The 24,294-nt window shown below is 41.2% G+C and overlaps 1 protein-coding gene across 4 annotated transcripts in view; it reads left to right on the top strand.

The window, feature by feature from the left end:
- The window catches only part of LOC137642679 (YEATS domain-containing protein 2-like), a 128,856-nt gene that overhangs the window by 25,620 nt on the left and 78,942 nt on the right, over positions 1 to 24,294 (top strand). For all 4 annotated transcript variants that reach the window (XM_068375457.1, XM_068375455.1, XM_068375456.1 and 1 more), the window contains exons 3-5: positions 10,813 to 10,985; positions 20,901 to 21,367; positions 23,683 to 23,871. In XM_068375457.1, the coding sequence (XP_068231558.1) occupies positions 10,813 to 10,985; positions 20,901 to 21,367; positions 23,683 to 23,871 (829 nt within the window). The remainder of the gene's footprint in view (positions 1 to 10,812; positions 10,986 to 20,900; positions 21,368 to 23,682; positions 23,872 to 24,294) is intronic.

Here is a 24,294-nt window from a genome sequence, read left to right on the forward strand (position 1 = left end):
TCAACCTCTCTCCCAACTACAAAGAAGAGGACAAGAGGCTAGCGTTGCACCAGGAGGTGTCGCTACTTGTGCAGAAGAAGGCAGTGGTTATAGTCCGGGACCATCAATCCCCGGGCTTCTACAACCGTCTCTTTCTGGTGGCCAAGAAGACAGGAGGTTGGAGACCGGTGCTGGACGTCAGCGCGCTCAATGCGTATGTCACCAAGCAGACGTTCACGATGGAGACGACGAAGTCGGTCCTAGCAGCGGTCAGGCAGGAGGACTGGATGGTCTCGTTGGACTTGAAAGATGCCTACTTTCACGTTCCTATTCATCCAGACTCCCAACCTTTCCTGAGATTCGTTTTTGGAAAGGTTGTCTACCAATTCCAAGCCCTGTGTTTTGGCCTAAGCACAGCTCCTATGGTGTTCACGCATCTGATGAGGAATATAGCAAAATTCCTCCACTTATCGGACATCAGAGCCTCCCTCTACTTAGACGACTGGCTGTTGAGAGCCTCCACGAGTCGTCGCTGTCTGGAGAGTCTCAACTGGACTTTGGACTTAATCAGAGAACTGGGTCTGTTAGTCAACATAGAAAAGTCTCAGCTCATTCCCTCCCAATCCATTGTGTACCTGGGAATGGAGATTCGGAGTCAGGATTTTCGGGCTTTTCCATCGGCCCCAAGGATAAGCCAAGCCCTAGATTGCATCATGAGCATGCTGAAGAGGAGCAGTTGCTCGGTGAGACAGTGGATGAGTCTCACAGGGACCCTTTCATCACTGGCCCTGTTCGTCGAGCTAGGGAGACTCCACCTCTGCCCTCTTCAATTCCATCTTGCAGCTCATTGGGACAAGGGTTTGACTCTCGAAGCAGTCTCTATCCCAGTCACCAAAGAGATGAAGTCCACTCTCTTGTGGTGGAAGACCAATCTCCTTCTCAGGGAGGGCCTATCGTTGGCTATTCAGACCCCCAATCTTCATCTCTTCTCAGATGCATCGGACTCGGGCTGGGGTGCGACCTTGAACGGACGGGAATGCTCGGGAACGTGGAACGAGGAACAGGGAACGCTCCACATCAACTGCAAGGAGCTACTAGCAGTTCATTTAGCCCTGCTGAACTTCAAGTCCCTCCTGCTAGGCAAAGTGGTGGAGGTGAACTCAGACAACACCACAGCCTTGGCTTACATCTCCAAGCAAGGAGGGACCCATTCGAGGAGCCTATACGAGATCGCAAGGGACCTCCTCATTTGGTCAAGAAGTCAAAACCTCACTTTGGTCACGAGGTTCATTCAGGGCAACATGAATGTCTCAGCAGATCGCCTAAGCAGAAGGAATCAGGTCATTCCCACGGAATGGACCCTCCACAAGAGTGTGTGCAACAGACTTTGGACCTTGTGGGGTCAACCTACCATAGATCTGTTTGCCACCTCCATGACCAAGAGACTTCCGCTGTACTGTTCCCCAGTTCCAGACCCTGCAGCAGTTCATGTGGATGCTTTTCTGCTGAACTGGTCCCATCTCGACCTTTACGCATTCCCACCGTTCAAGATAATAAACAAAGTCCTGCAGAAATTCATCTCGCACGAAGGGACACGGCTGACGCTGGTTGCTCCCCTTTGGCCTGCAAGAGAATGGTTCACAGAGGTACTTCAATGGCTAGTCGACATCCCCAGGACTCTACCTCTAAGAGTGGACCTTCTACGTCAACCTCACGTAGACAGGTTGCATCCAAACCTCCACGCTCTTCGGCTGACTGCCTTCAGACTGTCGAAAGATTCGCTAGAGCTAGAGGCTTTTCGAAGGAGGCAGCCAGTGCGATTGCCAGAGCTAGAAGGGTTTCCACTCGTAGAGTCTACCAATCTAAGTGGGAAGTCTTCCGGAGCTGGTGTAGAGCCAATTCAGTTTCCTCTACCAATACCTCTGTGACCCAAATAGCTGACTTCCTATTACATCTTAGGAATGAGAGATCCCTTTCAGCCCTACGATTAAAGGGTACAGGAGTATGTTGGCTTCAGTTCTCCGCCACAGAGGTTTGGACCTTTCTTCCAACAAGGACCTTCAAGACATCCTTAAGTCTTTTGAGACTTCTAAAGAGCGTCGTCTATCCACTCCAGGCTGGAACCTAGACGTAGTCTTAAGGTTCCTTATGTCACCTAGGTTCGAACCTCTCCAGTCAGCTTCCTTCAAGGACCTTACCCTCAAGACTCTTTTTCTCGTCTGCCTTGCAACAGCTAAGAGAGTCAGTGAGGTTCATGCCTTCAGCAAGAACATTGGTTTCACGACCGAATCTGCGACATGTTCTTTTCAGCTCGGATTCCTAGCAAAGAACGAACTTCCTTCACGTCCTTGGCCTAGATCGTTTGAAATACCTAGCCTCTCCAACATGGTAGGTAACGAACTAGAGAGAGTTCTTTGCCCTGTCAGAGCTCTCAAGTATTATCTTAATAGGTCTAAACCTATTCGAGGACAGTCAGAAGCCTTATGGTGTGCCATCAAGAAACCTTCGAGGCCCATGTCCAAGAATGGGGTTTCGTATTATATAAGGCTTCTGATTAGAGAAGCACATTCTCACTTAAAGGAGGAAGACCTTGCATTGCTGAAGGTAAGGACCCACGAAGTAAGAGCCGTAGCTACTTCGATGGCCTTTAATAAAAACCGTTCTCTGCAGAGCATAATGGATGCAACCTATTGGAGGAGCAAGTCAGTGTTTGCATCATTTTATCTTAAAGATGTCCAGTCTCTTTACGAGAACTGCTACACCCTGGGACCATTCGTAGCAGCGAGTGCAGTAGTAGGTGAGGGCTCAGCCACTACATTCCCTTAATCCCATAACCTTTTTTAACCTTTCTCTTGAATGCTTTTATTGTTGTTTTTATGGTTGTTACGGTAGGCTAAGAAGCCTTCCGCATCCTTTTGATTTGGCGGGTGGTCAATTCATTCTTGAGAAGCGCCTGGGTTAGAGGTTGTGTAGAGGTCCTTTAGTAGGGGTTGCAGCCCTATATACTTTGGCACCTTTGAGTTGATTCAGCCTCCAAGAGGAACGCTGCGCTCAGTAAGGAAGACGAACTTAAAAAAGAGGCAGAGTAACGGTTCAATTCGACTTCCTTACCAGGTACTTATTATTTCATTGTTATTTGAGATAACTGTTATATGAAATATGGGATACTTAGCTATCCTTTAATCTTGTACACTGGTTTTCACCCACCCCCCTGGGTGTGAATCAGCTACATGATTATCGGGTAAGTTTAATATTGAAAAATGTTATTTTTATTAGTAAAATAAATTTTTGAATATACTTACCCGATAATCATGATTTAATTGACCCTCCCTTCCTCCCCATAGAGAACCAGTGGACCGAGGAAAAATTGAGGAGGTGTCAACAAGAAGTACTATAGTACCTGGCCACAGGTGGCGCTGGTAAGTACACCCCCTTCTAGTATTGTGATAGCTGGCGTATCCCTCCATAGAATTCTGTCGGGCAACGGAGTTGACAGCTACATGATTATCGGGTAAGTATATTCAAAAATTTATTTTACTAATAAAAATAACATTTTGATGAAAATCCTTTTCTTTCTGGAAGCATCACTATGCATGCCGTGCTTTAGCTATTACTTATTCATTTTATCATATACATTGGTTCCAAATGAGGGTTAGATTGTTCCAGAACCTTCTATAATATTACTGAAGTCGTTGCTTTAAAGGAAACTAATTGGGAGCAGGATATTAAAAAATCCTTATTTGGCAATGCCAATTAGTTCCTCCCACACATGGTTACATAAGCAGAGAGGAACGACAAAGGAACAAAATAGGAAAGAAATCGCTAAGAAAACCAGAGGTGGAACAGAGTTAGTCTTAGTTTCCCACAGATATTTCTCCTTCAGACATGAAATACTTATCTCCAAAATTTTTTTTATATCAAAGACGGAGAGAAATGCTTGCCTTTATGCAACATTCTCAAGCCTAAAATCAATATGACAGCAATATTTAAACAACTGAAGAGAACTTGTTAACTCTCCATTTAAGTATTTTATTGCTTAATTTTGTTGCCGGTTCCCCTTATCTTCAATATCTTGAATTAATCCAAGCCGTTTTGATTAAAGCAACAACATTGATTTCCATTTTAAATAAGTTTGTGAATAAATGTGTTGTGTTTTTTGTTGTGTTTCATTTTATATTCATTTCCCATATTTTAGTTACTGTTGTCGAATACTTTTTATTTTGATATTGGAAGAACCTGTAACAATTCTGAGATCATAACAGTGGGAGAAGGTTTTTTGCTGCTCCGCCAGGACTTCTGAGGCTCCTCTTGGGAAGCACTGAAGGGTGTAGTATCTGCTAGTGTGGGCTCTCTTGCTTTTGGAGAGTCCCTTGTGGCCTCTTTCTCTTTGAGAGTGTCATCGTTGGTTTTCAAGACTTCTACCCCGAAGAAAACTGGCAAGAAGCATGTGTACTCTTAACTCTTCTAATTCTTCTTCCTCCTTCTCGGCTTTGTCAGATTCTTCTACTGTTGCTAACTCTAAGAAAAAGAAGTCCAGAAAGACTGATCGACAGAAGTCACATGACTCCACTTATGCGTAAGAGAGATGGTATGGTGCCGAGAGCCAATTCAGACAGGAAATGAGTTGGTATGCAGTACAAGAGTTTATGCTCTTATTTTACTGGTTTTAGGTCTTGTTCCAGACCGAGCACATTCACTGTCGGTTGGTATGAAAGGCTGAGCGTTGCTTTTTTTTGTTTGCTGTGTCCTCCTCTTTGTCTCTACCACCTGAGAGGAGAGATGTGATGTGGTGCCCATTGACGTGTCCATGCCTGCTGCTGCGGAGAGCCTCCTTCATCTGCTGGGAAGAGGAAACGAAACCGCACATGCTTGCCATCCCCTGTCACCTCATCATCTTTGCTTGCCTACTGCCATATGGAAGGAGAAGAAGGAATCACTAAAGCACTGAATGACTGATTAGAAAGTCTGGAGAATTTCATGGTTCATCTGCATGGTATTTGGGAAGAAACAGCAATGTATCAAAACCCAACCTCCTTGAAGGTGAAGTACGAGATACAAGAGCTCACTTTCTTGCTGCTAGCGCTTAGCTTTGTACAAGACCAAGCACAAGCGTTATTGGTTAAGACATTGGGCGCCGCACTTGGGACGTTCCTGAGATACAGTATTGTATTTCGGTAAAACCGGGGATAAACAAGGCTACGGGCACAAATAACGGATAATGCTGCCAAAGAGAACTCTAAGAGGTGTAGAGCTCTCTGATCATTCTTCTTACTCCCCTGATCAATGAAGACCTGCTTCCAGTGTACACGTGAATAAGGTAGAACGAGATTCTTGTCTTCCACCTTCTCTTCCATGATAACCATTTCACACGAGTTCCACTCGAATAATCTGTTGTGAGCATTATTATTACCATGCGTACCAGCTCCTTCACACTCACGATCAGCAGGTACCATATCTCTGTGTTCCTGGTCTCCACAGCAAAGGGTCATTGCACTGCGTCTTCACAATGTAAGAAGAGTCCTTATTCCAAGCCTTTACACTCCCGTTCTTCACATGCCTGGCCTCCTTACGATCTGTTACTTAGTGATCAGTCATCACATGACCGATAACTAACTAAGCGTTTGGTCGTGTCATCTTTGAGGATAGCATGAGGTAGGATATAGAGTAACAAGACCTCTTGCCCTTTAACATCTCGGGACCCTGATTCTAGTTTCTCCAAGGATTCTGATCCTTGGTTTCCTTTTCCCCCTTGTCAGTGAGAGACTTCACATCACCAACTTTCAAGAATAGACTCTGCTAACCATCGAGATCTTCCAACACACTGAGATCAGTGCTTCCTGGCAGAATCTCTTTACACGCTGTTGAGAAAGGGAGCAGGAGTAGGTGACACTAAGGGACTGCTTCGGGCTTTCCTAGGAGCACTGACTGCCTTTGTCTCTTCAGCGTAATTCTTGGACTGTTCAGTACTACGCTTTGCCTCAAGCCCTTTGGAGACCAAGGCACCTAGTTTCTCCTCAGCCTTAGAGAGAAAGAGAGTACAGGGCAGCTCAACTTTGGAATTTGGACGACAATCTTTGCCTCCTCCTTCCACAGCAGAGTTTCAGCCTCAGTCCATCCTCAGACTAGTGTGTAAATACTTTAAAGGGAAGGATAAATTTGCTGTGGTTCCTGTCAAGTCATTTTTCCCCCCTACTGAGGGGGGAAAGATCTCGGGACGTGGCCGACCCTCCTGCACCTGCTTAGGTTCTTTGTCGACAGAGACTGAAAAACCTGAGAAGGAGTCCACCTTCATCAAGGTCCTTGCCCTCATCAGTGAATATAACAACCTTGGAGAGGCTTCCATGAAATGTATAAAGGGCAGATGATGTTAATTGCGTGGCACTTCGGCTCCCCTCAATGGCCTAAACCTGTCCTTGAGCTACCACAGTCAATTCATGTGCTGGATACTATTGATAGGAGGAATTTGCAGATTGCTGGTCCGAAGAATTTCCTTCGCTTGAGCTGTTCAACCAAGAGCCTGCCTCTGGCCCTCTCTCAATAGCAAAGATTTTACAAGCCCGGAGAAGCAAGTCTATTTCTCCTTGTGATTGATACGTGGTAGCAGCTCTGACAACAGGTACTACAGCGGAGAGACTCAAGTACGAGTGCACCTCATTCTTGGCCACTTTAGTCTGCAGCCATGGAAACTGTGGCCATGGCTAGCCTCCAAGGGACATTCTGAATCAACCTCTGGTCAGGAGTAGTAGTGTGCTTTGCTTTGTCTCAGGATTTGTCTAATCTGGGTAACTTTCTTGGGACCTCAGTCGGCAAACCAGTGGACAAATTAGTTACTTAAAGAAGGGATTCAGTAGCCTCACGCTTCTCCAGTCTGGTGGGACAGGAAACAGTACTCTCCCTTAGAAATGCAAAGGTACTGGAGCCTACGGCACTCTTCTTGCAGAAAGACGTCAATGCCACTGGTGAGAAATAGAGAAAGGAGTCATAACTCCCTTATTCATTGTGTGGTTACTTTTAAGGGCCATGGTCCATCCACGTTAACTCTCTCCAATAACTTTTTCCACCTAACCCATCAAGTCAGTGCTGAAGAAGCTAACGGTTAAAACCAGCTCTCGATCGCTGCTCCAGTCCCTTCCTCCTCGAGGAAAGTAGGGGACAATGTCCCTTCATTTTGTCACTAAATAGGCTGAATCTGAAAGGGGAGAATGGGTAGTTGAGATCGGTAATCCATTCCAGCTGCCATGAATGGAGAAATGCATGTTGAGCCATTGGAGAGCATTGCAGAAAGTTAGGTGGAGATGGATACCACTTTCCTTTCATCAGCTCTCATCCTCCCTCACTCGCTCTCCGATGACGTCCGTAACATAACATAACAAAGTTGCCGAAAGCTTGAGAGCTTAAGGCATAGGGGTATGCGAAGATGGAAAAGAACATGCTAGAAGTCATCTAAGATAGGTCTCTGGGATTCTAGAGTCAACTGTTCCTGGTGGAGAAGTCGACCAGGGGATGGAGAACATTCATCGATCTCTCTCTTCTGAACAAGTTTACTAAATAAACTTCGTTCAAGATGGAGACGGCTAATAAGGTATGTGCAGCCATCAGGAAGGAGGCTTTATGCTTTTTGTGAACCTCAAGGTTGGTCCAACAGAAATTACCTCGACTTCAACCTTGAGGGAGTCATTTGCCAATTAAAATCCCTGTGTTCAGACTGTCTACTGCTCCTCAAGTGTTCATGCATGTGTTCACTCTTGTGACAGCTTGGGTCATAGGAACTGGATTCGTCAGTAGAGACTGCTCCAGGATCGAAATAGGCTGCTTTCCTTTTGTTACAATCTGGGGATGGTGATAAATCAGGTAAAGTTGTCTCATGCCCAAGGACTGATGGATTACTGGGAAATGTTGGTAGACATGGCAGTAGCGAGAGTTTTTCTACCTGACGATCTTATCAGATTCAGGGGTATAGCAATCGTTTCTAATTGTGTAACTTCAGCTCAGTAGTGACAATGTTTGCGACATCTTTCGTCATTGGAGAAACAAATCCAATGCTTGTGAACTCCTTTGCGATGGGATCAGCAAAGGGACAAGGCCCTTCGGGCAGAAGTCCAGACCATGTTGGAGAAGGGCACTCTCCAAGAGTTCCTCGACTGGTCCCCAGGTTTTTTGAGTTGACTCTTTCTTGGGGAAAAGGCGTCTGGAGGCTGGAGACCAGTCATCGACAAGTTTACGGTAGTGGAAAGGAACCACGATATATTCACTATCAGTCCTGTGGTGGTTGCACAACAGCTGGTTTAGTATCTCAAGCTCCTTATTGGACATGTAGCAGATAGTTGAGGGCATTGTTTACACAGCTCTTAGTCTGAATTATTATTATCATTATTATTAATTGCTAAGCTACAACCCTAGTTGGAAAAGCAGGATGCCAGGGGCCCCAACAGGGAAAATAGCCCAGTGAGGAAAGGAAACAAGGTAAAATAGAATATTTTAAGAACAGTAACAACATTAGAATAAATCGAAACTATATATACTGTAACAAAACAAGGGGAAGAGAAATTAGATAGAATAGTGTGCCCGAGTGTACCCTCAAGCAAGAGAACTCTAACCCAAGACAGTGGAAGACCATGGTACAGAGGCAATGGCACTACCTAAGACTAGAGAACAATGGTTTGATTTTGGAGTGTCCTTCTAGAAGAGCTGCTTACCAAAGCTAAAGAGTCTCTTCTACCCTTACCAAGGGGAAAGTAGCCACTGAACAATTACAGTGCAGTAGTTAACCCCTTGGGTGAAGAAGAATTATATGGTAATTTCAGTGTTGTCAGGTGTATGAAGACTATTCGTTGTATGTGTAGGTTAAGGGAAAGAACCGTAACTAGAGAAAAGGATCCAATGTAGTACTGTCTGGCCAGTCAAAGAACCCCATAACTCTCGGTAGTATCTCAACTATCGCTAGAGAAGAAATTTCTGGCTCTTTTCCTTTCATCCTCCACTCCCGTGGGGAAATCAACTTCCTGGATTATCTGCACATGCTGACCTTGAACCTCTGCAGGTAAACCATTGCTCCCTTGTATAACCTAGTATTGTCCCCATACCCTGGCGAGGTGGTATGGGGAATGTCTCGGTCTCTTCAGTTATTTCTACAAGACTCGTAATAACTTTTATTTTGACAGTCACATTGCTAGTATTTCACCACATGCAGCTTGCGTAAGCCGCAGACCATGCTTAGCAGGTTCAGCGAGGTGTTAGGGTCTCCTTATTTGTGCTCTAACCTGCACAAAAAAGGAGTATCCTGGGTAAGGCCAAAAGCCAGATTGGCAGGGAGGTCCACCCTCCTAATGGGTGAGTAATACTCTTATAAATAGCTAAGGTTTGTATCGTTAAGGAAAATACAAATTACAGGTACTTCCAAATTTGTCCTTTTTAAGCCCTAGTGAAATTTTCTTGTCTAAAACAACTCCAGTAACTACTCTCCCTTTTTGCCATGTTTCTTTCACTCTTTGTCTCAGTGCTTTCTCATTATCTTTCTCCTCTGTTATTATTGATCCCAAGTAGTTAAACTCATTGTTCTGTTTTTGCACTATTCTATCTTCCTCTTAAATAATTACTTCTTCACGTCCTTCTCTGCCATTAATTATTAGCTCTGGCTTTGCAATGTTTGCATTCATTACTTTCCTTTCTAGGGATTTTATCCATGCAAACAATCATTCTTGCCATTTTTCATGTGCTTGCTATAATGATTTAGTAATTCTCAAACATCAGTTTGCATAATTCTTCATTGTTCCGTAATTCAGATGTCAAAGTGTCTATAATGAAAATAACAAGAATGGACTGAGCTGATCCCTGATGGATGCCAACTTTCACTGGGAATGCCTCTGTCTCCCAATATTTTGTTTTTATAGAGATTCTTGGGCATCTTGCCCCCTCATACATCATCCTCACTATCCTTACCAATTTGCCCGTTACTTCTCTCTTTCTCAAACACCTGTAGACTAATCTTCTTGGTACCTTGTCGTATGCCTTTTCAAGATCCACGAAACACATGTAAACTATCCTGTTTCCTTCTAGATACTTTTCTTGTTATAGAGATAGCATCCCCTTTGCTCTTTTCTTTCATAAATCCAAACTGCTGCTCATGTATATCTATCAACTCTCAACCTTTCATGTGCTATTCTTTCTAGTATCTTTAATCCTGGATCCAAAAGCTTTATTTCTGTGTAGTTCATACACTTTAACACATCTCCTTTTTGTTTTACAATTTAAACATCCAACTATCTTCCAAGTCCTTTGGAATTTCCTCTACATTCCAGATCTTTCCCAAGAGTGTGTGCACTCATTCTTTGCCTAGATTACCTTGTTATCTCTTAGTTTCCTATAGCTTTAATTACTTTTCCTTTCTTTATAGCATTCTTGACTTCACACTTTGATGTTTGCTATTGATCCTTCTGCTGGAGGAACATTTTCCAGTTTTTCACACTCATTCTCAGTATTTGATAGCTGTGAAAAAGTCTTTCTATCTTCTTTTAACTTCTTCCTCAGTTAAGATATTTTCATTTTCATCATTAATAATTCCTACCTCCTACAGTCTGCCTGTCATTTCTTCTTGTTTCTACAATTCTGTAGACTGTCTTTTCTCTATATCTTCTGCCCACCCTCTTCTGGTTATACAGTACTCATTTCCTTTATAGCTGTTTGAACTGTTTTTTTTTTTTTTCTTATATTGAGTTATATGATAATAAGTTTTAACGGTGAATACATTTAACTTCATACCATTTAGATACTCTATATGATACAGGCCATTAAATATATGCAAATTAAATTCACCATTTGTTCCCATACCATCAGCTCAAGATGAATTAAGAGATCGTGTCATCAAGGTTGTCGATGGAGTCCTAAGTAGTGCTGCTAATGAAAAACAAGCAGAGATGGAAGAGATTGATGCTCGAATTTTGCGTGTGCAACAGTGCTTGCATACTTTGCGATACTGTGTATCTTTAAATTATCATACTGTCGATAAGGTAAGCCTAATTCATTATTGGTAGTAATATTCTCTATTGTGAAATGAAAAGGAAAGGCATCAGTATTCTTTGATTATTTCAGTTTTCCATTTACTTATGTTAAGAAATTGGTTTTATTAGGTATTCTTAGTTAGTTTTTTGTGCTATATCCTTTCAGGTAAGATACAAATATACAGTAAAATTCCAGTCATTGACACCGTCTCACTAGTTAGTGGGGGGAGGGGGTAATTTGCTACCCCTCCCACTCACATACCTGTGATTGAGCCCACTTTGCTTTTGGCTTAGATGGTGAATGGTCGATGCCGCTCTTCATCCTTACCAACTATTTGGACTGACATTAATGCATTTTGTGCTTTCTCTGTTTCAGTATGTGTGTGTTGACCTCTGCCGACCATGCGTACCTGCCCTGGACTTGAGGGCCGCCAATGTAGTACCTTCATGTGTGCCAAGGACTCTGATCCTCACACCCTTTGTTTCTTCTGCAGAGGTCAACTGTGTGATAGTGATGACAAGTGTGATGAGTCATGAGTGGCCTTCCTCCCAGTGGGAAAGGTTTGGGAGATGGTGGAAGAAGAAGTCTAAGTAGGATTCTTCTGCTTCAAAGGCAAAGGTTTCTTGGAAGCAGAAAAACTCAAGGCTTCTTCCGTTTCCCGACCTTCTTCCGAAGCTCCTACTTGTTCGGTCTCTTCCGAGAGACCGTCGAGTAGTAGCGCAGGCCCTTTAACACCTGATCGACCTCGGTCCTCGAGAGACAGTGTCGCTTCCCTTCGAGTCCATGACTCTTTCTCCTTTTTTCCAGGTGTGGTCATATTTTGGGGTTACCAGGTCCGCTCTCCAAGGATAACCTGCTGTAACTTCTTCACTGTGGTGCTAGTATGCAGCCCTCATCAATGTCAGAGGTGGATCCTTTTGCTTGCGTCAACGTTGTTTTGTCAGAGGCGTCGTCCACTGCCCATCCTTCCTATGCCCCTGCCCTTCGAACTCTTTCGCCTTTGCTGTAGACTATGCTTCCCTTCCCTGCTGAACATCCTTCGAGGGGGAAGCAAAGTTTGTCCGTCTCTCCTGCAAGTTTTTTTTTTTCCCTATGGGGAGTTCACTCTTAGAGACCCTCTACGGACTGCTGCTGTTAAAGGTCAGCTTGCTGATCCATCGGCCTCCAGAGAGCATCATCGTTTTCGTCGTGCTTGCCCTCCTCTTCGCCTTGGATGTGCGCCTTCATCGTCGGTGAAAAGGCTCCGCTTTGGCTCCTCAGCTTTGTCTAAGTAGCCTTTCTTCACAGAGGAGCCTCCTCGTCTGTTGTCTTCTGGGCCTCGATCTTCACCTGCTCTTGGACCTTCTTCTGACGTCGCTGCCGCTAGTCCTCAGACTTCAGCCTCGGACTCTCCTGTGGATCGTGCGCAATCCCTTACGGTGGGATGTTCGCACTTCCAAAGGCCACATCCCTGTTCCAGTTCTTCCTATGCGCTGATCTTCTGCTTCTCGCCATCCTCCTGACTTGCTGTCCCTGTTCCTGACTCCAGTTCTGAACCTTCCCGCTCGCCGTGTGACCACGTGTCATTCACCTGTGCGTCATCTTGCTATGCGCCATCTTCGTGCTCGCTCATCGCCGACACTTCATCGCCAGCCAACGCGTCGTTCGCCAGCACCCCATGTTTCTTTGCAACGCTCTCCGGCCTATCAGTGCACTTGTGCTCCATCTAAGCTCCAGATTGTGCTCCAGCTCCACTCGCCAGCACTCCAGCACTCACCAACACGCCAGCGCTCTCCAGCACATCAGCATTCGCCAGCTCTCCAGCGTGTCAACACTCACCAGCGCGCCAACGCTCTCCAGCACGACAGCGTTCTCCAGCTCGTTAGCACTCTCCTGCACGCCAGTACTCTCCTTCTTGCCAGCGCTCTAGTGTTCTTCTGCCCGTCAGCACTCATCAGCTCACCAGCGCTCGCCATTACACATGCAGGTTTCTCCTCTGCTTGCGCAGAGCAGACATCGACTGGCAGAACTAGACACTCCAACTTCAAGGAAGTCGCACCATCAAGAGAACAGGAAGGAACGGAAAGGTAAGAGTTCATCCAACAGGTCTCCGTCGCCCCATTCCCCTCTTCACAATTGCATTACAGTGCGACCACCGGGGAAAGAGGGAAGGGCTCTACAGGGGAGTTAAAAATCCCGAAGATTCCGACTTCAAAGGCGGATCCACAGTGTCATCCAGCTACGGAAGAGACTCCTCAAAGGGAACCTTTGGTCCCTTTCCTTTCAGGGGATCTCTCTGACAGGGCCAGCGTCAGAAAGCAGTCCTGGTTCGGGGCCATGGTCAGAACGGTTGTGCAAGCCTTTGTGTAAGCCTTTCGGCCTGACTTTTCATCATGCTCTTCAGAGGCCTCTGCAGCCCCCCAACATCCGTCGGCACCAGCAGAGGTGGTATTGGGAAATTCTTGGTTACAACAGTGTTTCCTTCAAAGACTCGAGATAACTTTTACCTTGACAGTCACACTGCTTATCTCAACACACAGCTTACGTAGGCTGCAGACTTTGCATAGCAAGGTTTAGCGAGGTGTAGGGACTCCTTATTTTTGGTACTTACCTATTCAAAATAAGGAGCCCCCGGGTAACCAAAAAACCAGTTTGGCAGGGACGTCCACCCTCCTACTCAGTGAGTCACCCTTAATAAATAGCGTAGGTTGTTATTCCAGTTTCGGAACAAATGACAAATTTGGAAATAATTTATATTTTTCCTAACGATACAAATATTTACATATTTATACAAACTTACCCACCAACCCTATCCCCCTTGAAGTCTGACCTCCAAGCAAAGTGAGCTCAATCACAGGTGTGTGAGTGGGAGGGGTAGCAAACTACTCCTTCCCTCCCTGCTAACTAGCGGGATGGGTAGTTAACCCTTGCTAAATTCTAATGGCTCGTCCTTTCAGCTTCGTCGAAAGTAATAACCCCCTGATAAATAGCTAAAAGTTTGTATCGTTATGAAAAATACAAATTATCTCCGAATTTGTCATTTCCTTATTTTAAAAGCTAAAGCTTAATTTTTTCTTTGTTTGATACAGGTAAATACTAGTTTCATAACTCCTAACTTCATAACCTAGAGGAAGTTAATTTATTAAACAGCATATGGAATGCTACAAGGAATTTTCCTTGTAAAATTGATCAGGTATTAAGCTAAATGTTCTTACCAAGTGGATGTTTTATCTTATAAGAATGGAAACCTTTGTAATCACATGTAAAAGGTATCTTTGGTGACATTTGATTTTGGCTGTTGAATGGGACTACTCTGATTACCATGTGGCTATACAGTATGTTCTGTTGCCGAGCACACTTGCATTCTTGTGATTGCTAGATATTGGCACTGATTTAGTTTTCCATCACTGGTTTCTTCCCTTGGCAGGACATTTTATGATTCCTAGTGTTTTAGCATGGTCCTCTGAACACTATTGATTAATTTATGACCTAGTTACCAATCTCCTGGATAGATAGAGAGATTAGGGCTTATTCCATATTAATCAATGGTAGTTTTATGATTTTTTACCACAAAAGGCCCTCTTGGCATGTGGATTCATGTCTCAGGTTTAGAACAGTTCATTGTGATGATCAAGCTCCTTTTAAAGGAAGAGCTTTCTTGTCACTTTACTTGACTGTGTGAATCATAGTGACTTAAGTGGATTAGAATTAAGAGACCTCAGGGGTTTTGTTGGTCTTGAAGAAATCAAGTCGGCCATAAAGCAACATTGGATCTTATCCATGTCATTGTTGTTTTAGGTTGCATTAAGATTGGGGTAAAATGCCACTGCTCTGATGAAGATTTCTTGCTCCATCAGTAACCTTGTTGGCTTCTCTTCTGTCCAGACTTGTCAGAGGAAGAGCGAATAGTCTTGTCAGCTTATAGAACAAGATTCTCTTTGGGTTTGTTTCTGGCCATGGGAAGATGAGTTAGCTCTATCTCTTACTCTTTCTTTTATTTTTTATTTTCTCTACCTGAACTTGCACCTGCCCTCCATGAAGAGTAAGATTTTTTGTATGGCTTCCTTTCTTCTCAGTTCCACTGTGACACATTTAGTAAGCCTTAATAAAGAGTTTAGCGTCCTCTACTGAGGGGATGAAGAACCTTTCTGATCTATCGTCCCGATTCCCAGCCTTTGGTTTGGAAATAAGTTGATCTGTTGTAGGGAAAAGGAGAATGAAATATAATTTCTTCAGGAATTATCTTTACATCTCTGAGCTGTGTTTTTTCATTTTGTTAAATTACAGTACTTGTTATTTTGGTATGGAGTTTATTGAAATGATAATTGCAATGGAATATAAAGCAAAGAAAGGTCTAATCATTCCACAATCAAGGCAAACATCGAATGTTGATAATGTTTTTAATGTGAGATTGTATCACGATGGTTTGTGTGCGACTTGGTTATGAAAGTAGGTTTTATTTTCTCTCTCCATCACATACCCCCTCCAAAAGAGTGTGGTTATCAGGATGATGACTATAAGGTAAGGTTAATTGATATAGATGGATTTTTTATAGTAAGATTTATTATATCACTACTTACCTCATAACCATCTATATCCCACCCTCCTCACACTTTTAGTGATGTCAAGAGATTTTCTTTGGATATATACAGTTCTATGACAATTCCAATTACATGAAGTTGATGTTAGTAATAGGCCTGTACAGGTTGTCGTCAACTTACAACCAAGATAGGGACCGAGAGAAGTGTTATAACTCAATCTGGATGTTCATCGAACTTAGAAAGTGATCTTTCCGTAGATTTATTATGCTGTGACATGATACTGTATTCATCCTGGTCATAATTTATGAATATTTTCTTACTGTATATCGTTAGCTCATCTTCTTTGTACATAGATTATCATATACTTTATTGAAGCATTTTTTTATTCTATTTTTCAATATCAGGTATTTTAACAATTGAATATTACTGATTTTTTTTTTTTCTTACATTTGTTTGGGATCAGCTGATCTCAAGGTCCCACTAATATATCAAGAGAATGCGCACATACGAATAACAAGGATATCGTTTATATAATTTCTTAACTTGTTCAAAATATCTTCATAAGCAATATGTTATAGGATATAGTTTTCATACAGTTTTTGTTTGGCCATTATTATTATTATTATTTATATCGTGGTAGGAGACCCTCTTTTAGGCAGGTTGAGTTAAAAGTAATGGCTGCATCGGCAGAGTTTATTTTCTTATCCAATTTTTCTATTTTCCGGATAATTCTCTTCTCTAGAGCGCTGCAATCAGCCAGCAGACTTGAAAAATTCATCAGTCAGGTGAATGACAAAATCGGGAAGACTTCTCAAGTATATTCTCACAAAATACAAGTAAAACTTTTGGTACAAAATAGTAAAAACTACGACGCGTTTCGAGGATAAGTCCTTCCTCGTCTTCAGGTAGAGAGTGAGGTGGATGCTGCAGTCGGGTGGTATATATACTCAGGATCAGGATTACAGGTGGGGGGCTCGAATTTTCATTGGTTTTCATTGGTTGATCGGAGCTGGTATGGTATGGTGTCTGGTGTACGACGAGCTCGGCCGGGAATACCAGTCTGTGACGCCATCGGGGGACCTGAATTTTGATTGGCTGAGGCGTGCTCTGAGCCAGCCAGGCTGCTCTGCCGCTCAGACACCAGACACCATACCATACCAGCTCCGATCAACCAATGAAAACCAATGAAAATTCGAGCCCCCCACCTGTAATCCTGATCCTGGGTATATATACCACCCGACTGCAGCATCCACCTCACTCTCTACCTGAAGACGAGGAAGGACTTATCCTCGAAACGCGTCGTAGTTTTTACTATTTTGTACCAAAAGTTTTACTTGTATTTTGTGAGAATATACTTGAGAATTCTTCCCGATTTTGTCATTCACCTGACTGATGAATTTTTCAAGTCTGCTGGCTGATTGCAGCGCTCTAGAGAAGAGAATTATCCGGAAAATAGAAACATTGGATAAGAAAATAAACTCTGCCGATGCAGCCATTACTATTATTATTTATCTTATGATTACGTCTCTCTCTCTCTCTCTCTCTCTCTCTCTCTCTCTCTCTCTCTCTCTCTCTCTCTCTCTCTCTCTCATCAACAATTAGTTTTGTTTATTTGTTTGGTTGTGATCAGCTGATTTAAAAGACAGGCTACTTTATCAAGAATAGGCGCATATATGAATAACAAGGAGTATCATTTATATCGTTTCCTAACTTACTCAGAATATCTTCATAAGGAATAATATATCATCACCAACATGTTATAGGATATCATAGTTTTCATACAGTTCATTTTTAGCCTTTATTATAAGTTACCATAGGAATACGTCTCTCTTTATTGTAAGTTACCCTAGGAATACGTCTCTCTTTATCATAAGTTACCATTTCTTTAGACTTTATTGGAAATACGTGGTATTGTTACTCAAAGTTTTGATTACTTTAATAAAACCTACAGTACAGTTAGTGGCTTTGTGAAAACAGTGTAGTGCGTTATTTGCTGTATTAGTGTATTAGCCTACATGTAGGCAATGGTTTGTTGGTTAGGGGAGCTAGAAATTCACTGACCCTATGACACTCATATTACATGGTTTTTCGATCTACGTTATAGTTTGTGTTAATAGCTCCCGTGAAGATAGACTCCTTAGATACTAGTAATTGCTTAACAACTTTTGTGGCAAATGTTGCTCCTTCACAAGCCTAGAAATATTTCTTCTAATATAGTTAGGAGTGTTGGTGAAAATGGCAAAGAATAAATATGACCGATTGCAATAATTACAGAGTCATCACACATATGCCAGTTGTCATATATATGTATACTGTAGTATGCTTATTCTAAAGAGATTAGAGAGAAAGGTTAATGAAAACCTGAGAGATGAAAACAGAATTTAGCAAAGGTAGAAGTTGTACTAACCAAGTTTTAATTTTAAGACATGTGATACAGCAATGTGTAGAATATAGAAATCTGTTTTGGATGGTATTTGTGGACTATGAAAAGCCTTTGATAGTGTGCACCGGCCAATTTTGTAGAGAGTCCTGCATTATTATGGAATTCATCTTAAATATGTAAATTTGATTGTTTGTTAATGAGTATAGTAAGTGCAAATTTAATGTTAGTGGAGCCCTATCAGATGAATTTCCAGTGAACAGTGGAGTACTCGAAGGAAATGTGTTGTCACCTATGTTATTTATCCTTCTCATTGATTTTGTAATGCATAGAACAGTTGGGGATGGTGGAGAAGATTTGGACTGGATTGATAACATGAAATTAGCTGACCTAGATTATGTTGATGACGCTGTCCTTATTAGCGGAACACCACAGGTCTTGCAAAGCTTGCGTACCAGAATGCATGAAATATCACTTGATGTTGGGCCCAAGATAAATTGAAGAAAGACAGAGATGATAAAATTGGAATATGCAATGGAAGATGAAATATTATTGGAAGGATAAAGGATTGATGACGTGGAATCATTTAAATATTTAGGAACTATGATCTCTAATACAGGATGTTTAGAATTGAAGTTTAATGAAAGATTGAAAAAAGCAAATCAGGCAATGGCTTGGTTAAGTAAATGTTTGAAAATCAAATTGCCTGAAATTACATATAAAAATCGGGCTATATATCAGTTTAGTGAGATTGGTGTTACTGTATGGACACGTTTCGTGGTATAATAATGAAACCATATCCAACAGATTTTGCAAATTTGAAAACAAAGCCCTCAGAAGAATATTGGGAGGTAAATGGCAGGACAGGATTAGAAATGAAGCTATAAGAGATATTTCTCGAGTGTCACATGGTGAGGGGTTAGTTGAGATGGCTTGGGCATGCTCTTTGCACTCCCCAAGAGAAATTAGTTAACCAAACTTTCAACTGGGCCCCACAAGACACTAGAAGAATTGGAAGACCCAGGCCTACATGGCTTACTATGGAGTGTGAAGTAGATGATGATGAATGGAGAAGTATGGATTTAAAAGTTCAAGATTGAGACGACTGGCAAAATCTAACCAAGTCCCTTTGCGTCAATAGCCGTAGGAGGAGATGAGGATGATGATGATGATGAAAGCAATTGTGATGTAACTGAAAGGTGGATCGACTGGCCCCTCTACCCCTTTTGTCCCATTCTTGGGTGTGCGACAGTTGCTTTGTTATTTGCTGGATCGAATGCTAGATGTAGGGGAGCCACATGATTGAGCAGCTTTTCTCATAAGTAAGTTTGTTCAGAAGTTTCTCCCCATCCTCCCAGACAAGGGGAAGATGGCCAGGTGTGTGCAACCCATTTTCATAATGACGATACATTTAGACAACATATCCTCCACACATAAAGGTTTTACTTTGACCATCTATCAGTTCCCAGTAGTGACCTACCTTAACACCTGCTGCATCTTCTTGACCAGATCGTAAGGAGGTTGACAGGATTCCACACTTTTGCTCCTGTACAGGACCAAAGTGCTTGGACATTCCTGGAAAAGTCCCCTTTTAAAGAATGAAGGTTAGAATTTATGTAGGAGCAAATGGCAAAATGTTAAAAGTAAATTTTATTTTTCCTAATACAAACCAGAATCCTTTAAATTACACTTCCTGCCTCAACCATCCTTCCAGTCCTAGGGTGAAGGTAAAAGGGAGGGCTCAGTGAGCTGTCAGATGGCCAGGACTTCCCCACTGCCCAGCAGTAACTACCTTCACTTCGTTAAAGTTTTGACAGCCGTATCCAGCTTAGTGAAAGTATACTTCTAATAAAAGACTCAGGTTTATGTACAGTAGTTAGGAAAAACATATATTACCTTAAAAAATTGTGATTTTAGGGTGGTTCAGAAAATTATATGGCTTGTCTTCTTCTTAGGAAAGTTCTGATTGTTATATATGAGCCATATGGATTTGAGACCTCATGGTAATTAAAGACAAAGATGTCTTTATAAAGGTTTTAGGGAAATTATGATAAAAGTGAGAGAGATGTAAGGTTTTTTTTTTTTTTTTTTTTTTTTTTTGCTACAGAAGCCTCCAATCTTCATACATTTGTATATACAGCATTTGATTCATAAGTTACTTGTCATGCTATCTATTGGGCCTATAGTGATTTCCCAGGCAAGTTTCAACATTCCCGGAGAAGGGAGGATAAGGTCCGATTAATCCTCCATATCCTCATAATACTTATCTCATCCAGGCATAGTATTTGTAGATATTTCCCTCTGATTAGTTGACAAAGTATTTTGTGTCTGTCTTGACCAGCTTATGAAGTAATACCCTTATTAACAAGACCGTAGTCCTTTTCATGAGTACTTGTCAGTTTTGGGGCCCGAAATATACCTGTTGAAACATCAGAAGTCAATGTATGGTCCCCTCTACTTCTAGTTCAGGTCAATAGGGTCTTAAGCACTGAATAAGTGAGCATATGTTTGTTCCCAAGGACATTTTGCAACAGTGCTGAGACTTATCATTTGCCTCTGCCTTTCATCAGTAATTTTTTAACCTTTAAATACTTTTAGACCTCAAAGCTGTTGGGAGATATTCATCTTCTTTTCAGGAGTTTACATAGGTCTGCATGCCCTGGTTCAAATTACTTGTAGTGTGGCAAATCCTTCCAACCTTTACAGCTACTCAGGTTATCAGAAATTAGTAGGTTTGATGAAACAGTTTTAAGTCTATCTATACAGGCATCAAGTTTAAACAAAATAAATTATATGGGTTCTTTGCTTCATTGTTAAGGAGGTAATTTCAGTTTCATTTGTGTTATTGCTACAATACTACATAGTTTCATTATGAAGAGAGAAAGTGAAAAATTAGCTTGGTTTTTAGATGGTAGGACATTTTATTAAAAGTGTTCAGTTTTCCATAGTAGTATGTTCATTTTTATACACTGCTTTGCTTTGCTTTACTTACCCTAAATACAGTATTTTATTTTTTCCCTTAGCTTGTATCAAGTGTAAGCAAGGATAAGCAGATTTATGAAGTTCATCCTGCTGTGAGAAAACACATGGGCAAAGCCCCAGTAAATGCTGCTGCTTCGGGGTCCTCAGATCTCTCATCGCTAGACTCTAGTACACCAAGTCAAATTGCTCTCAATAGTTATAGAAAAGATGATGTTTCTGGCCATGGAAGATTACAATTTAATGAGGAAAGTTCAAGTAAAGGAAAACTCAGAAGGGAAGTTTCAGAAATTTCATTTTATTCTGAAAGTGATAAGATGCCTAATAAATATGTTTGTACTGATGGTAATGACAAATCATCATTATTAAGGAATGAGGACAAGATGCAAAAAAGTACAGGAAAAAACTTAGAGCTATCAAGACCCCCAAGTCCCAAGTACCTACCACCAAAACCACCTGATTCACAGATAATTGCTCAAGGACGTCATCAGAAATTCCAGAGTAAACGAAGGTATGTTGCAATAGGTATAGAAAATAAATTTCAAATTCTTTTTTTAAGATACTTTTTGACCTACTAAATGTACTTTCAATACCCCCTTGGCTCAAAATAAAGCAGAAAAAGGTTAAGGGGTATTTTGCAATAAAAGATGTACAAACTATAAAATACAGTATAGTACATACATGCCATTCCAGTAAAAACTGAAAAATACAGTACATACATGCCAGTCCATTAAAAACAAAAATACAATACATATATGCCAGTCCAGTAATCATAAAAGAGTAAAGGATACAATACACAAGAAAGATTTTTCTGTATCGTTGAGCAACAAGCAATACAGTTAAGTGACAATTACAGAAAGAGCAAAGTGGACATCCCGAAATAATAGTCTAATTCAGATTGCTTTAGTTGCACTGCTAAATAGACTCATGGCCTGACCTTCTCATCCCCGTCAATTTAGCTTAATATCTTCCTAGGCTCAAGTTCGCTCAATAACTAAGACCTTGGTGTATAGAGAAATCTGGTAATGAGGAGTCCATTATAGTTCTGTTGTGATAATGATATTAAATTAGGATGAATCTTTACAGGTCGATTGCATTGTTGCTAAACAGTCTGGGGGTTTAAATGTGACTGGTATGGTTGAACTGCTTATGATGACTGGGATATTTACAGTATTATATATACCTCAGATTTCAGTTTGCCTTCCTACTGTCAGTAGCTTTTGATATCCCACCTTCTGGCCAAACATGTATTGTATACAGTATATGCCAGTTAGTGCCTTTGGTGTTAGTTATTTTCTGTGTATAAGATATTGTTATTCTTATGTTCTTTGCATAATTTTACATATTTACATCCATATTGTCCCCTTTTGTTTTTTTCTTTTAGGCTGTAGTAATGGGTTGGTACAATGTTTTGCAAATATCCATAGTATTTGTTAGTATGTGTTTTTCCTTTACTGTCTATTTTTATGCTGCTCCAGGCCTTAATAATAGGAAATTTAATGTATAATTCTTTAACTTTCAATAACTGTTTTTCATTAGTACCGGTTTCTTCATATGTAGTAGGTATTTTGTAACTTTTTGGGAATCACAATTCACTATCATCATGTTTTAGTTTTTGTTCTTTAAGGTGTAGTCTATCAAATTATTTTGAAATTCAAAGTTTTCCTCTACCTTCTGTTATTATTTTTATTACTAACCAAGCTCCAACATTAGTTGGAAAGACAAGCCCTAGGGCTCTAACAGAGAGAGCAGCCTGATGCAGAAAGGAAATGGAGAATTAACATCATTATCATCATCATCATCATCATCTCCTCCTACATCTATTGACACAAAGGGCCTTGTTTCGTCGTCGTCTCTATCTTGAGCTTTTAATTCGATACTTCTCCATTCATCATCTCCTACTTTGGAAAGACAAGATACTACAAGCTCTAGGGCTCTAACAGAGAAAGCAGCCTGATGCAGAAAGGAAATAGAGAATTAACATCATCATCATCATCATCATCATCATCATCATCTCCTCCTACACCTATTGACACAAAGGGCCTTGGTTAGATTTCGTCAGTCGTCTCTATCTTGAGCTTTTAATTCAATACTTCTCCATTCATCATCTCCTACTTTGTGCTTCGTAGTCCTCAGCCATTTAGACCTGGGTCTTCCAACTCTTCTTGTGCCTCGTGGAGCCCAGCTGAACGTTTGGTGAACTAATCTCTCTTTGGTAGTGCAAAGAGCATGCCCAAACCATCTCCATCTACCCCTCATCATAATTTCATTCACATATGGCACTGAGTAATCTCTCTCATAGCTTCATTTCTAATCCTGTCCTGCCATTTAACTCCCAATATCCTTCTGAGGACTTTGTTCTTAAATCTACTAAATTTATTGGAGATTTTTTCATTGTCATACCATGACTCATGTCCATATAGTAACAACGATCTCACTAAGCTGATGTAGGAACAAATGAAAATTTTTAAAAGTAATTTGTATTCTTCCTAGCTAATGGCTAATAATTTTCCAATAGAGGCAGATTAGATATGTTATTCAAAAGCAAATTTTCATTTAAAAAGGACACAGAATTTTAAAATGATCTATGTATAGTTAAGAAAATGTTGCTAATGAAATGTTTGTTTATGTATAACTCCATCCCCCATAATTTGTACCATGCAATATTTTGACTAGACTTACAGTATATAACTGCAGATCTTCCAACCTCAAAAGATTGGATCAGTGTTAAAGGGTGTAAGCCAAAACTTATTTGTAATATTTTATGAAATACTGTAGAATGTTATTGAAAGAAAGGCATATCATTCCTATTTTCTACCTTTCCAGAATAGTGGTTGGCAATACTTATCAGTACCTGACACCTCAGACTGGCAGAGATGCAGAGGATGCCATGCGTTACAAATGGCAAATTTATGTACGAGTTCCCCCCCAAGAAAATAGCATAGACACTTTTGTGTCGGGTGTAACGTTTATACTTGACAAGAGTTATGCTCCACATCATATCATAACACTCAAGTAAGTATTCCAGATGGATGGAAACTCGTGTTTTTTATGTTAAGAAAAAGGTAACGGCTAAAATAGTTAACCACTTCCCTATGGTGATGTTATGAAGCTAGAATCATAAGTTTATCCTACCATTGAGTTCAACACACCTAAGGGATATTTTACTAAAAATAGCTCCTCCCCTTGATTTTAGCCCCATCTTTCTTAAGCCAACCAACTAAGACTGAATGTAGCCTTTATTCCTGATTGTGTAAGGGTTGTTTTAGTATTTTTATGTTGCCATAAGGTATCTCTCTCTCTCTCTCTCTCTCTCTCTCTCTCTCTCTCTCTCTCTCTCTCTCTCTCTCTCTCTCTCTCTCTCAATTCTAGTCTTTATTCGTGATTATGTAGGCTGTTTGTTCCTACACACTTAAAAACCTTTGTCCTTTAATTAGG

This window comes from Palaemon carinicauda, chromosome 6, assembly GCF_036898095.1.
Source record: "Palaemon carinicauda isolate YSFRI2023 chromosome 6, ASM3689809v2, whole genome shotgun sequence".
Classification (NCBI taxonomy): domain Eukaryota; kingdom Metazoa; phylum Arthropoda; class Malacostraca; order Decapoda; family Palaemonidae; genus Palaemon; species Palaemon carinicauda.